We start from the raw sequence: 16,109 nt of genomic DNA, 5'->3' as shown, positions 1-16,109 counted from the left end.
TGAGCGAAATTACTACGTCAACATCAAATTATTTTAAAATTGACTATTTTTGTCGTCAAGGGCTCGCATAATAGAATTTGTATTTCTTCAGATGGTATTTTAGAAACGGGAACAGATTCAGCGAATAATTTATATTTATAAAATGTAAGACTTAGTATATTCATGGAAGAATGATGAAAGTATATTCATGGGAGAATGGCCCGTTTATGTTCTGGTAAGTGTTACTTCAACCTGTGTATAATTACATTTTATATGCTGTCAGAACCAACAGCACCTGTGTCACCTTCAGATCCAATATCCATGAATAAAACCTGATGGTATAGTAATTACACACCGCCGCACAGATGGGAAGCTTCAACCGCCTCGTTTATCGATCCCCATGTTATGTACCTTTCCAACAGATACGATATCTAACCCAGCGTCGTGCTCACTGCATCTCAAAATTCAACCTCCCCCACACCCCCTGCCGTCTCCATCAACCCGTGAAAAGACACGCGGCCTCAAATGTCCGTTGCCATGGTCACGGGTGGAGGAAGGACCTACAGTATGCGCGTTGTCCGACAGGTAGTTTTAAAATGAGGTAGTGGCGAACCTGTCGGGTGTCATATTTCATTTCACCAAGCAGTTACTCGTGATGGCGGTGTTCCACCTGTCCCTTAGCGTAACGACAGTGCCGATCATTGTTGATGGTGGCAAGAACCGAAGCAGACTGGATTGGATTATGAGCGTCAACGATTGAGTGTTTGTCACAAGCACAAAGCCACTGTGCACAGGCCCCAGCATATCTCGGCGACCGACACGAGCTTGTATACGACTGGGGTATATACTTGTGACGTCACTGATGATCCTACAGCCATGTATAAGCGCAAAGGGAAACAGTGTTTTCTAGCAGGTAAGAAACATGATTGTATTCTTATTCATTCTTTTTGTCGTGAGACGGGGTATATTTTTTCCTGTTCTCGCGAGAGCCAGTCAGCTTCTTGTTTGTTCAAGCTGAAGGAGCAGGTCAATGCAGCAGGTCGTGACTGTCACGTGGACGATGTTTTATCAGCTGCTTTGTACGTGACTCCCCTTAAACAACTGCCCATCAACATTGTCATGACTCACCTGAAAAACAAAACAATACACGCTTCGGAAGATTGACGTTTCGGTGTCGGTCACTGACTTCACCGATGATTGTCATCACTACCCTTGTGTGTACATACAGGCTTCTCTGCACCAGTATAACAATATCTACCCTACTGTATAAACATTGCCTCCTACCTGTACATATACTTGTCAACCACACTCTGTGTAGTGTAGTGCTCAGAAAACCACTAGCCAAACCTAAAATCCTACACCCCTCAAAAAAAATTGACAGATTAATTACAAAACTCCAAACAGGACACACGAACCTAAATAACCACCTAAAACAACTTAAAAGACACACCACAGGCAACTGCCCCCACTGCAAACAACCCGAAACCACAGAACACGCACTCATCCACTGCACCCACTACCAAACACACAGAACCACACTACAAACCAACCTCAATCTAAATAAGGTTCCTACTCTAGATGAAATACTAAACCCTCAAAATAAACTAGAAAACTTCAAGGCCCTAGGCGTATTCCTAATCAAAACAGGCCTAATCAAGCGCATCTAAAAACTAATTAATCTACCAATCCAAAATCCAATAAACATACATACACCCACCTCACCCAGCTCCCTTAGTTCCCTCCTCCACCCACCTCGGCATTGATTCCAAATTTTTAAATTTCAAAAAATTGATATAAGCAACCCCTAAAAGCCCCCTCTTGTGTTGCACACACCACTTTCACCCTTCTCGGAATACACTTAATGGTCTGGCCAGGCCCGTGTGCGAAATACGCTGCAGTCGGAAAGCGCACGTTAAATCTTCTTTATCATTCAGACTCTGTGTATCACTTGCTTGATAACGGTGTCAGAACCTACACCGAAAGGTCGCTCTTAATTGTAATAAAGAAGTTTTTCATCCATAAATTCTTATCCTTACTCACACAAGGCCACTGTTATAATTTGTATAAACATATTCTCTGAAATGAGGATGATTTTAGGTAACTGTATTGACCTCCATCGCGGTGTACATAATAATGTCTTGCTAGTCAACTTATTTATGTCATAGCTTGTGAATGGGAAAGTTCGGTGTGGCAGAGGATCTCCTTTTTTAAATATTTGTAGGAAGAAGGCCTAGGTAAAGCTTCGTGGTTTAATTGTATAATCCCGCCCTTCAACGTCGGCATCGGCTCTGTACACAACTTATGTATCACTGCAAACACAACGTTCGTCCCAGTTTATTGATCTAGGTCGACACAGGACGCGGAACTCCATGCTAGTGACAGGCGCCGGCTAAAATGTAATCGCGTTGTAACAATGTATCACCTGGAGAAGCAACAATGCCTGTCATTGTGATCTGATGGAGTTGATAGTTGCTCGTAGTATCAACCACTGGTTTCCAATAGAGATGGGTTTTTTTCTATTGCGTAAATCCACAAATCCAGGTACACTGTGGCTTTTAACAGGAACTGACTTACGGTAGTGTCGCTGCGCTGGACAGTCGATGTCATACATAGTTGAAGGGACACTGGGGTGGCCCAATGGTTAAAGCGATCGATCATCACTTCGAAGGCCCGGTTTCGATTCCCCTCATGGTACAATGTGTGAAGTCGATTTCTAGTGTCCCCAGCCGTGATATTTCTAGTTCTGACGTGACCCGTTTTGCGGCAGCGAGAACTTATAATTAGATCTGATTTTGATGAGATTGCCCGAGTGATCCTGCTAAAACTTATACCGGTAGTAACCCTAACCCCCATGGTTATACAGAGTTCTACAGACTGAACAAAGTCTTCTTGGTAAACCAGAAAGAGGGCATGGTGAACGTTTGGGAAATGTCACGAGCAATGTGGAGTACTATGATACGTTCCCGCCTATCAGATAAGGGATTCTAGCGACCTCAAATTACCTGCGCTGAAGGGGCCGTAGATACCACGACACCGACGCACTAGGTGACCCTACGCCCGCCGATATCCGGTTGTCGCGGACGATAACAATCCATCCCTGGACGCCCTCGATCAGCTGTGCGGTTACCTCTCATTCTGCCTCCAGCTCACTCTACCTTCCTTTTATCGTCACTTTATACGTTAAAGTAGGGGATTATATAGTTCCACATGACTGAATTCCTACTGAACGCCGTCTTTACCTTCCCATAATAGACTCGTCGTTTTAACCCACATTATAAAGAGTAGTATACAGAGAAATGTGAACATACATCAGCCTGTCTTGATACGTAACATACACGAGAACTAGCTTCTGACATATGCTGAAGTTAAATTTAATTTGAATTGGGGCTTGACTTATTTTACGTCAATATGATTAATATGAACCCAAGTGTATTTATGATGTGGTATCATGTATATGATAATGATGTTATGTTATCATTAATGAATTATGATGAATGCAATACAAATGACAGACACAATTTGTAACGTATTATGTCACTGACACTTTTCCTGGAAACTGGAGATTTACATAGTTTGGGGGTCAAACGTTGTTAGCATTTTAGCTTGTGTCAGTGCCCGTTATGGTGTTTTAAGTGTGGAACATGAGGACGGTCTGCAACAATTGTTGCATGTGTTAAACAGTTGGTGTGTAATCTCCAACTGTACGCTTTATAACGCCCTCTGTACGACCATTTGATATTCCAGGGATTTTGTTTTCAGCTTCAGCTGCAAAACCAGATATTATTTAATTTTGCATAAGACAGTGAGCCTAAATATTTCTTTCTAAAGTTTATTTTCAATGTATCCTACTGACATTTACAAGGTACATTTCTTATGTCCCTCTCGAATTGCCGAACTGTTGTCATCACATTTACAACATACCAACCACAATTTTTTATCCCGATTTAATGATGTAAGACTCCATTCTTACGGATATATGCGATATTTTCTGCATGAACTAGATCTAGGAAAATAAAATATGTCTTTCTAAAAAACACATTGCAGCAATCAGAGACCATATTCGGTATATGGTCTCTGCAGCAATGTATTATCTGTGGCCGGCAATGTCTTTTTCCCCAAAAGAGTAATTATTTTGTCAATAGATTTCGGGGACAATATTTCTTTTTCGATACCTCCACACACCCACACCAGAATTTCAAATTGTGGGCCTGTAAAAAGGTGATGGGTGTGTGTGATGGTTATACATATCGTAGTCTGTTTCTAAATGGGTATTAAAACTCAGTAAAATCGGCTAATTACAGCCCTTTTGTCCTTGGTTTTTAAATCTAAGACAATGGGAGCCTGTTTAAGGTGTAGGACACGATGCTTTGGCCTATTTCAGATGACGTTGCAGCAGCCTGGGTTTGAACGATGTCTCTAGTGTTACCGCGGTCAATAAGCATGGAATGTAGCGATTATGGGTGAGGTAGTGAGGTAGGGTGCCCTTGTGCGCACTTATGTCTGTGTACATGTATAATTTAAGGGTTGATGTGGGGAAGGGCTTTTTGGTGATTGTATACAAATATGTACCTATCTTGCTTTTATGCATGAAATGACCTGTAAAATAATAAATTCTTACATTATCCTGTGTGTGATAGTATTTCGAGTGCCTCGCATGGTCCGTATTTTTCTGTTAACTGTGTATGTATGTATGTATGTATGTATGCATGCATCATTTATGTACACCATCTGTGACATCTCTTTATAAACACTCAGTCATCATTGTTAGACGGCGGATGTCAAATAGCGCTTCTCGTATAGATATGACGGGGTTTAATTGTGCGAACGATTTTGCCTTGACCTCAAAAAGATGTAATTGGAAATTCAGGATTTATTAAATGCTCATTCTACACTATTTTACAAGCCGTGATGATTGTGTAGTTCAGCAAACGCTGTCTTAAGATTTTATTATATAAAATGTTTGAATGTTTTAAAGAAGAATGGAACAAGAATTTGCACAGAGAAAAAATAAATAGAGAGGGTAAAAATAAATTACGTACTTTTTGAATTAGATTATTGTACTGAATTTTATACGAATTGTAAACTGACCAGAAGCCAGAGAAGCGCATTGGGAAAGTGGGATGGCTCCTCTTCGCATTTTAACTGGTAGATTTAAGAACATCGCAGCCCATCTTTGTTTTTGTTGTAATTGTGTATTGTTGCAGTGTAGTGTTGAAAAAGAATGTTTTGTTGTCATGTCCATTGAATACTCTAGTAGGACAGATGCGTGAATGTCATACAGCAAATGGAATAACCTTTATTATTTATCTGAAGTTGAGCAAATGTATTTGAAATTTACTGATTTTACCCTCCATCATTGCCAGAACCTGCATTAATACTTTAGAATACACGCGCAGCCTTCAATATAAATGATAATATTTAAATGTTTATACGATGTTTATATATATTTGAACTTATTATATCGTCTCTATTAATCCGCTTGGCGGTTGGTCTTACATGTTACACGTTTTATCCCGTCTTGTATTTTAATCAATTTGAGAGCGAGACACAATAAACTATTCTGTCTGTCACTTAAGCTTAAGATCTACAGCTAGTTTATATATGACAGTGATCCAGTGCCCTTGCTTGTCTGAACAACAGTGGAATCCGATTGAAAAGTAAATTGCATTGAAATACTGGCAGTTAATTGATGTGGTTGGTTTACTAAAAGGTAATGGACAGATATACGGATTTTCTCCTGAACAAAGTCAGCACGTTGACACATGGAGAGCCGAGATCTCGTAAGTTTGTTGTACAGGGAAAATATTAGTATTTATTCTGTATTAAAATTGAAAGTAACGCAAAGAACAGGGAATGTGTGTAATCCTGAATTATACACGAGGGTACACATTTTCTAAAATGCAGACATTCGAATTATTTTCATTTACGTAGGTTATTCAGCACTTCCTGGAAGCCGATATGGAAACGAAACCAAAGTCAATATCGAACTCTCTTGACAATGTAACAGACTTAACAGACGGAATTTCACGTTCAGTCCGAGAAAAAAGCTCGTTCTACGGGATTGTAGGAACAGTCAATATCATAGTCTGTCATACAGGCGCTTATTCAATTATATCCAATACAGCCGATGCAAGTCTATAATGTTTGGCAAGTCTTGATTACGTTGGTATCTGAAACTGAAGAGAGTCTCCGGGCTCCTTTCTATTATAGTTTTATTGAGGTAATTTAACAACTGTTTTTTGTCTGTACGATATGTTCATTTCTGAGACTAAATGAAGAGAGTCTCTGCGCTCCTTTTTATTATATTTTTATTAAGATAATTTAACAACTGTTCTCTGTATTCTGTAAGATAAGTTCATTTCAGAGACTAGATGTTAGTCTATCTATATCACTACAAAGGGAGCTAGGGTCAAACTGATATGTGGAGAAATAAACTAAACGAACACGATGACGTCACGTGAATAGTGATTGAGTTGTGTTTAACGCCGCTTTTAACAGTATTCCAGTTATATCACGGCGTATCAGCTTAATGTGGGAGGAAAGCCCGAAGTGATGCAGGTCTCAGACATTTACCACTTCGGTGAAACCAACGAGCACGGGTATGGTGCTGACAAACCTAGAAACATAATCGGGACGAACCGGGATTCGAACCCACAATCACAGGTTTCTGGCGTGCTCAAGGGACGCAACTCTGCGCAGCGAATTGCGGCGCCTTAGACGACTGGGCCACCCGTCCCCCCTCACGTGAATAGCTTATGGCACCTTCACGCAATCTTGATATTAAACACACTAACTGCTCAAAGCCATAAAGTGACACGTTTGGTTGTGGACGTGTAGCCTGTCAACCTTTTTGGTTTTGCCATGGTCTCCCACTCTGAAAGTATGTTACTTAATAAACGTGACAAATGCCGGTCCAGACTCGCAACCACGTGACCAGGAAATCAGCCGGTGGAAAACTGCACCCTTGTTTTGTCATACCTGACGCATGAATGTCGGATTCTGATTGGCTGAGGCGCATTCGATTATTTTCATTGTACCCTACTAATATGTAATGGAAACATCACCTATGTTCCTCTCTCGAAAAGCCGAACTGTTGGCATCACATTTGCAACATACCAATTGCAAACCTACGTAATCGCAAAATATCTCGAATAAACGAAGTAAGGCTGCATTCTCCGGAGATATACGGTATTTCCCGAGTCAAATAGATCTAGGGGAATAATTCTAAGTTTGCATTGTGACGTCTGCCGTTCTGACGTGGCCCGTTATGAGATGTTCGTAGATCTTAGTTCAGCAGTAGCAAGAAATATGATCAGATTTTAGTCAGATTGACCGCGTGACCGCTTAAAACACACAGTGTTTTTTTCACGTGAAGTATCTTCAGACAGGAGACTTGGTTCTAAACGTGCCTCTGTTCACCAAGTAGTGAATGGGTACCCGGTAGGATGAGATGGTAATGTGTAAACAATTTTGTTGCCTCATGCAGCAGCTTAGTTTGTATACTCCCCAGGGAGATGAAATTGGCGTTTTAGCGCATACTGATTCTCTGACCGGGGAAATATTAATGTAGCGCAATAAGTAGTCACTTGGTGCACGGAATCTTAGGCATATAAATTGAAGTACTGCTATTATTGCTTGAGAAAAACTGAAAATCCCATATAAATAGTGTATTAGCGGAAAATACTACGACATTGCAGAAATATAAAATACATCCCTGTGATTGTGCGTTGTGTATAAAACTAAAACAACCATAGCGTGTTTTGAATGACATCAATATTTGGATTTGTGAGCAGACAATATGGGTCACATGACGGGATGCGCGCAGATGGCACCACTCATTATCATTTATGGAATACGTGCAATGAATGCCATGTTTAACCACCATGTCACGGTCAGTGCTTTTCAATATGTAACAGCAGCTTGTAAATATCGATTTTAGGAAAGTATGATAAAAAATGAAATAGCACAACGGCAAAGCGTCCTCGGTTCTTGCAACTGCGTCCCGGGGCCCGGGATTCGAACCCTGACCGCGTCATACCAAAAGATGGTACTTGTTGTTTCCCTGACTGGCGCTCGGCTTTAAAGGGATAAAACAAGGACTGGTCGGCTCGGAGTTAGTATACTGTGTCTGAGTGGGGTATTCATGTTACACTGCGGCATGGTATCTCAGTGGGCTAGGACTATAAAACCGGCATTAGTCTGACCTGGTACAATCAGCCACACACACGTGCATGTGTATTAATCTTCAACGCGACATTACACCCCATTTCACCACCACATCAAAGCGTCTTCGTGTGTTAACTATAATAGTTCAGGGCAAAAAGATACTTTATTACACAACACAAGGGGGGGTATGCTGCACCTTCATTAAACAACACCATAAGCATGAAACAAACACTTATGGGTGTCAGTGTTATATGAAAGACAATGAAACATGAATGATTTAGTCAGTGTTTGGTGTTTCGTCACCGACACTCCAGCATTATCACGGCATCCCGTCAGATCAGCACTGGACCCAGCAAACCAGTGCTTGATTCTACGAGCAACAAGCAAAGACTACGGTCAACTTGTTCCCAGAATAATTGGATATTGGGGGTCTAGCATAGGTTGGTGTTTCTACCATCAAATTGAGAGAAACCAATAGGGATTCCAGGGTAGAAATCATTGTTTGTTTGTTTGTTGTTTAAAATTCGGATTCAGCAATATTCCAACTATATAATGGCGGTCTGGACTAGACAATCCAGTGAGCGATGTCATGAGCAACGATCTACGCAATGGGATACGATGACATGCATCAACCAAATCAGTGAGCCTGACTCCCCGATCCTGTTAGTCACCTCTTACGACAAGCATAGTCGCCTTTTACGGCACGAATGAGTTGCTGAAGACCTATTCTAAACCCGGATCTTCACGGGTCTTAAGTAGAAGCGTGAGCGAGTCGTGTTTTAGGCTGCTTTTACAATTTTCTGCAATCAAGGGAAGGGCGTTACATAATCACGTGAGGAAGCGAACCCCGTCTTTTGCGTGACGAACCAAAGCTTGAAACGTACATTCTCGCTACCTAGCACGCTGGGACGTTTCACCATCCATTGTAAATGCGACTTCTTAAGTAGCTCCGAGGTCGCAAAATCTGAAAAAAATATGAACAAAAATAATAAAACAATAAATTTTATCATACATTCGGATATCATAATATACAAAATCAATTTAAAAACAAATATTCGTGAACGCTACGAGACCGTTGTTGAAAGCGAAGGAATACGCGCTGGTCAAGTTACAAAAACAGTCTCGATTGACGAGTTAAATGAGAAATGTACAATTTATGACGAAACATTTTCAAGAGAATAACAGTGAGTGAGTGAGTATGGTGCTACACCGCTTTTAGCAATATTCCAGCAACATCACGGCGGGGGACACCAGAAATGGCCTTCACACATTGTACCCATGTCGGGAATCGAACCGGGTCTTCGGCGTGACGAGCGAACGCTTTAACCACTAGGCTACCTGACCGCCCCCAAGAGAATAACGAACGGCAAGAAGCGATATTAACCCCATAAATGACCACCTGTCTTTACTTTGCCTTGTCAATTTGGAACTAACATAAAAACGGAAGTGAACAGTTTGTGTCAAGGCCAGACACATGATAAAGGGAGACAATTTGCGGGGAGGTTGCTCTTGTGTTATGTTCATTGCATTGTAAATATCACTTTTCTCAACTTCAGAAAACCAAGTCTTTGACACTGAAGTATATAATAAAAGTGATTTCTTGGTTGAAAGTGAAATATTTCATTCAGGATTTACTCTATTGCATAAATTCCGCATGTTGAAATATTTATCTTTGTACTTTCAGTGTTTATCACGGTGGCTATTTGCCTGGTGATCGGACAAACCATTTTGTTAGTGACACGTCATATTCGATACAGCCGATGTAAGTATTCCACCATCAGCTGTTCCATATTCAATCAATATAGTGACCCATTTCCGTCAATGTTGTCCACATACATCGTCAATACTTCACGGGTTTGTATACACTATGTTCTTCTATCACCCAGGGGGCACGGGTGGCCTAGTCGTCTAAGGCGCCGCGATTCGCTGTGCAGAGTTGCGTCCCTTGGCACGCCAGGAACCTATGATTGTGGGTTCGGATCCCGGTTCACCCCGATTATGTTTCTAGGTTTGTCAGCACCATACCCGTGCTCGTGGGTTTCACCGAAGTTGTAAACGTCTGAGACCTGCATCACTTCGGGCTTTCCTCCCACATTAAGCTGACACGCCGCGATATGACTCGAATACTGTTAATAGCGGCGTTAAACCCAACTCACTCACTCTCCTATCACCCGTGAATACATACTACACTGTACAGCGCTATTTTTAACCAACCAATCAAACCATGGATTGCTTCAAGGAAGAAGGAAACCAGCGAGTGCTCTGATCAATGAGCCATCATGTTACATTACACCAACGGCAATATTTCTCGTGTAACATGTGCTGCGGTCGTTCGGTCTATGCTCAGAGCTGCCGAGTGCGGCGTTCAACAACAACCAAACATCCTTCATGAAATACACCACATACGCAGATTAATCAAAGAGCCAGGCTTCATATGAATCACATGTATAAATGTCAACAGGTGCACTCAAAAGTTTGTTTAAAAGATGAAATATGAAATATGAAATATGCCCCCCTCCCCCCCCCCCCCCCCCCCCCATTTATCTATTATGAGAATGTGGTTAATGATATAACGATTAATTTAATTTGTCCTAAACACACCAGGGTCCGGTACAGGTTTACGTCACTGTGTTTCAGACATGGCACTTGACATAGACTTCACATATTTAATGGAACTGCAAGAAAGGATAAACCCAGGTTTGTGTTGTTTTTTCATTTATTCATGTAGATGAAGGGGCGGTCGGGTAGCCTAGTGGTTAAAGCGTTCGCTCGTCACGCCGAAGACCCGGGTTCGATTCCCGACATGGGTACAATATGTGAAGCCAATTTCTGGTGTCCCCCGCCGTGATATTGCTGGAATATTGCTCAAAGCGGCGTTAAACCAAACTCACTCACTCATGTATGTGAAAGGGCGGTGAGGTAGCCTAGTGGTGAAAGCTTTGATTGCAGGAAAATTGCTAAAAGCGGCCTGAAATGCGACTCGTTCAAGCATTCTATATGAGACCAGTAAAGATCCGGGTATACTTGTCGTAAGATGCGACTAACGGGATTGGGTAGTCAGGCTGCTGACTTGGTTGATGCATGCCATTGTACCCTAATTGCCTAGATCGATGTTCACGATGTCAATCACTGGATTGTCTCGTCCAGACTCGATTATTTACAGACCGCCGTCATATAGCTGGAATATTGCCGAGTGTGGCGTTAAGCAAAACATACCCAACCAACCAAACAAACAAACAAACTTCTGTATGAAAAAGATTGCTTTTCACTAATGCAGCAGAACATTACAGCTGTGTGACGGTGGAAGGTAGATGATTGAGTGAGGTGTTTCAGTTGTATCACGGCATCTCAGTTTGATTGTTTTATCTTATAGGAAGCATCTGAAGCATTAAACTCCCGACTGTGTTAATATATGTTTTGTACATTCATGTAAATGGGTGGTTTAATACTCCCTAACCACACTGACGTGGTTAATAAACACTTGACGTACTTACTAATGCAAACGATGATGTTGCCATTTTGTCCAATCGATATAATGGTATTCTACTATTTGTTATTCCACTAAATAAACACTTTTGTTTCATACATTCCACTGATCGCTGTGTATCCTCCAATCAATTCGGTTCTGTTGTTTAAAATGTCAATTATTTTTGCATTCTGTCTTCCGTGTTTATGGTCTTTTTAGAAATGATCTCTCTCTCCAATGAACATTATCTTTGATTGTTGTCATTTTACAACATTGTTTTATTACTATTTATCTGTTTGATCTAAGCATTCAAAATGTATTCATTTTCAGCACTAGTTGAAACGTTTAAATTTGACGAATTGCTACAAGAATATAAGAACAAGATACAAGGTATGTGTACTTGTTGTCATTGATTATTTGTACAAATCCTAGATATATTACAAGCACATGTGAGTCAAATGCATGCGTACTTCAAACGAAAAACCACGTACGACGTTTGAATGATAGTGCTATGTTTAAATATGTCTTTCTTGTATACAGATGTACGGCAAGCGGGTCTGTGGAGAACAAATCCTGTGTTAAGTTCCTGTGATACCGAGCCAGTTGTTGGTAAGTATATGTAGACCGAAGGAAAGATGGTTAAAGCAGTACCCGACTTACCTGATTCTCTCAAACCGATTCCACGGCCCTATTGTTTACATGGTTGCCAAGCAACTGAAATGAACTTAAAGTAAGGCAGTTCTTGTTAGTTTTCATTGAACAGTTTGTACAATGCAGGTGAGCTACAGAAACATGTCCTTTGATCCCCACGTCCATGAACGAAATCAAAATGCACCAAATTTATCACAACTGTCATTGTATTAAAGCCAGTGAGGACAGATACCGGACACACGAGTACAAACACACATCCTAACGATCAAATCTATCAAATATCCAAATTCCCTGCCTGTGACCGATGCAGTGCTATACAATCCTCATGTTGATGTTGTAATTGATCAGTCGGAGGGTGGCCCAGTCGTCTAAGGCGCCGCGATTCTCTGTGTAGAGTCGCCTCCCCTGGGCACGCCAGAAACCTATGATTGTGGGTTCGAATCCGCGTTCGCCCCGATTATATATGGTGTCAGCCCACATATTGTGGGTTTCACCGAAGTGGTAAACGTCTGAGACCTGCATCACTTCGGGTTTTCCTCCCACATTAAGCTGACACGCTGTGATATAACTGGAATAATGTTAAAACTCACTCACTCCTCAGTGTGACAGACCCTGAAACAATTGTACATGTACCCAATACAGCCCGTGCACGTATATAATAGTGGGCAAGTCTAGGTTACTGCAGTATATTTTATCAAGATAATTCAACAACTGATTTTTTTCCTGCAAAATATGGTCATTTCAAAGACTAGATGCTAATCTATGTTGTAATGTGAATATATATATTTTAAGAGTTATAGAAACTTACATTTGTGGAATATATTTGTCATAAGAGAAATGTTATCCCAGACGGTTCAAAGAACTTGAAAAATAACCATGAATAGCTGATGTGTCCAATGTCCCCGAAAATGTTGTGAAAACATATGTTGTCCGGTTTTATCCAAGAAAACAATCGTTCACTGTATTTGCTGTGCGTTCTGAAACCTAGAGTGTTGCAGGTCCAAAAAGAATGGCTGTCTCCTTCATTGAGAGAACAAATACACTTCTGAAACATTGTGTGTGCAGGTTTGATAAATCCTATGCATTTACCAGACACATTGGTATGTTTTACAGCAAACCCGTGCGTGGATACTCACTGTAGTCAGAGACAACCCGAGGACCTGTCTCAAAGATTGGATCGCCTCATGCAAACAACGAACAATCTAAATGTGACTCTATATCGTCTTCTTTTTGGGCTTTTCGGCGTCCAGAAAACAGGCAAACGTTTAGTTATCGTGACTGGGGCTTCGTCAGACCATTACTATGAATCGCAAGGATTGATACAAAGTGTTCACCAGAACGTGTTTCCAGAACTGGCCAACTTGACTCTGATCTACTATGATCTCGGACTGAAAGACTGGCAGAGGGATGAGGTATTGTGATTGTGATTAGGGTTTGAGTGATCAGGTAATGTTATTGTGATTAGTTTGGATTGATCTGGTAATGTGATTGATTAGGTCTAATTGAGGTGTTGTGATTAGGTTTGCTCGATCGTGTAAAGTGATTAGGTTTGATTGATCAGATAATTTGATTGTGATTTGATGTGGTTGATCAGGTACTGTAGTAGATGAGGTATTGTGATTGATATTAGGGTTTGAATGATCAGGTAATGTGGTTGTGATTAGGTAAAAGTGATAAGGTATTTTTGTTGTCAGATTGGGATTTTCCGCAACTTTGGTACACACCTGCATCGTCGCTTTCTTCCACCACAACGCTGACACACTGCGATATATTTTGCATAGTGGTGCTGAAGCCAACTCATAGACTTCTAAGTCTCAATACGTTTCAGCTACGGAAGCACTGCAGATGCCAGATCCGCACATTCCCCTTTGCGCTGATGCCCGTCAGGCTGCAGAACCTGCAGTGTTACACCTGGAAGGCGTTCATAATTCAGGTGATGCTTGATACGTTCACAGTCAGACAACATACAGTTTTACACCTGGAAAGACTTAATGATTCAGGTGATGCTTGATACGTTCACAGTCAGACAACATACAGTTTTACACCTGGAAAGACTTAATGATTCAGGTGATGCTTGATACGTTCACAGTCAGACAACATACAGTTTTACACCTGGAAAGACTTAATGATTCAGGTGATGCTTGATACGTTCACAGTCAGACAACATACAGTTTTACACCTGGAAAGACTTAATGATTCAGGTGATGCTTCATAAGTTCACAGTCAGACAACCTACATCTGGAAAGTCTTCATAATACAACGCCATGCAATGTTACACCTTTGCTTAGATGTAGAACTAAATATATTGATTTCATTAGCGTCGGCCACAAGAAACTGAACAGGAGAGTATCAAATATGTATCAAAGGTATCAATTGATAAGCATGTGGCTGCCTTATGACCTGGTAACTCGTTTTGTCACTGTATCCAGATAACGCAGATATCATTGCTGTCGCTCTCATCCACGAGCCTTGCCACAAAAAGCAATATTGCAGATCTCAACTTAAAACAATACACTCATGTTTTGGGAGTGACCGAGTCATCGAGGGCACCACAGTTCACATTGCAGAGTTGCTTCCCTTAGGCGTGTCAGAAACCTACGACCATGATTTTGAATCCTGGTTCGTCCTGATTACGTTCCAGGTTTGTCAGCCTGCCCCACTTTGGGTTTTCCTGGCGCGCGTTGACACGTCGTGATAGAACTGAATTACTGTTCAAAGCATTAACCCAACTCACTCACTCACTCCTTCCCCGTCTCGTCTCACAGGCACACATCCGATCAGCTGACGTGATTATCTGGGCTGACGCTGCCGTCCGCTTCCTCAAGTCAAGCATTGGACCACTTCTTCAAGAAGTCGAGACCAAGGGTATTATCATAGAGGACGGGACACCACGCTTCTCAGTAGCCGACCACGCTCAGAGGATCATGTTTGATTACTTTGGTGAAAAGACGTGTCACTACGCTCAAGTAGCAGAGAAACAACCTGGCTTTCTTGTTTTAAAAAATGAACGTTTCGTCAGAGAGGTTATCCTGAAGCCATGGATAGCGTGCGCCATGAGCCCTCACTGTATGTGCCCAGCTCATCCCGAGACACTGATTGTGTGTTACACATACATCCGAAAGTACAACAAATGTCACAGATTTGACCAAGCGGCCATGAATATAATTCTGGCCAAACTGTTTTGGGGACACGATATGACTTTTACCCCAACCAGAAAGTATATTGACATTCGAAAAGAAGACAAAGTGTACTATTTTGATGAACTGGAATCTTGATGCTTTTTAAATGTTAGTCAATTATAAGTAGTCCTATTTAAATATTTCCTTCCGATTGTGATATGCATTATTTTGATAAAGTGAACCCTCGTTATTCTGGACATTCGTTACAGTAAACGTCCAGATAGAGTTTCCGGATTAACAGGTGTGTTCTTTGTACTAGTTTTCATTCCAACCATATCATACAATAAGGATGTTCTATTACCAAAGGGCGCATATAGTTAGCTAAATGCTGTCATACCTTAACACTGTGTTCGAATCGGGGGCACGGGTGGCCCAGTCGTCTAAAGCGCCGCGATTCGCTGTGCGGAGTTGCGTCCCTTGGACATGCCAGAAACCTATGATTGTGGGTTCGAATCCCGGTTCGCCCCGATTATGTTTCTAGGTTTGTCAGCACCATACCCGTGCTCGTGGGTTTCACCGAAGTGGTAAACGTTTGATACCTGTATCACTTCGGGCTTTCCTCCCACATTAAGCTGACACGCCGTGATATAACTGGAATACTGTTAAAAGCGGCGTTAAACCCAACTCACTCACTGTGTTCTCTCTGGGGTATTATACACACACGGTGT

The 16,109-nt window shown here is 41.5% G+C and overlaps 1 protein-coding gene across 2 annotated transcripts; it reads left to right on the top strand.

The window, feature by feature from the left end:
- Nucleotides 1–386: 386 nt before the first annotated feature.
- LOC124113000 lies at nucleotides 387–15,906 on the top strand. 2 transcript variants are annotated; one of them, XM_046473219.2, is made up of 8 exons: nucleotides 387–892; nucleotides 9,830–9,907; nucleotides 10,783–10,842; nucleotides 11,942–12,001; nucleotides 12,152–12,220; nucleotides 13,376–13,674; nucleotides 14,091–14,195; nucleotides 15,028–15,906. In XM_046473219.2, the coding sequence occupies exons 1-8, from the start codon at nucleotides 856–858 to the stop codon at nucleotides 15,535–15,537; spliced, it is 1,218 nt and encodes a 405-aa protein (XP_046329175.2). In that variant the 5' UTR covers nucleotides 387–855; the 3' UTR covers nucleotides 15,538–15,906. The 2 variants fall into 2 exon arrangements, with proteins under 2 accessions (XP_046329175.2, XP_046329176.2); XM_046473220.2 differs by lacking the exon at nucleotides 11,942–12,001.
- The last annotated feature ends 203 nt before the right edge of the window (nucleotides 15,907–16,109 follow it).

The sequence above is a fragment of the Haliotis rufescens genome, unplaced genomic scaffold (genome assembly GCF_023055435.1).
Source record: "Haliotis rufescens isolate VD_foot unplaced genomic scaffold, xgHalRufe1.0.p SCAF_18, whole genome shotgun sequence".
Taxonomy (NCBI): Eukaryota; Metazoa; Mollusca; class Gastropoda; order Lepetellida; family Haliotidae; genus Haliotis; species Haliotis rufescens.
Note: the sequence above shows the minus strand (reverse complement) of the source record. Positions and strands in the feature narration are given on the sequence as shown.

What these genes read in the sequence shown, in the direction of transcription:
- LOC124113000 (XM_046473219.2), top strand. Translation starts at nt 856, where the DNA reads ATGTATAAGCGCAAAGGGAAACAGTGTTTTCTAGCAG. An exon ending in GAAACAGTGTTTTCTAGCAG is followed by an intron (nt 893 to 9,829) that starts GTAAGAAACATG and finishes TTGTACTTTCAG; the next exon opens with TGTTTATCACGGTGGCTATT. An exon ending in TGATACCGAGCCAGTTGTTG is followed by an intron (nt 12,221 to 13,375) that starts GTAAGTATATGT and finishes TATGTTTTACAG; the next exon opens with CAAACCCGTGCGTGGATACT.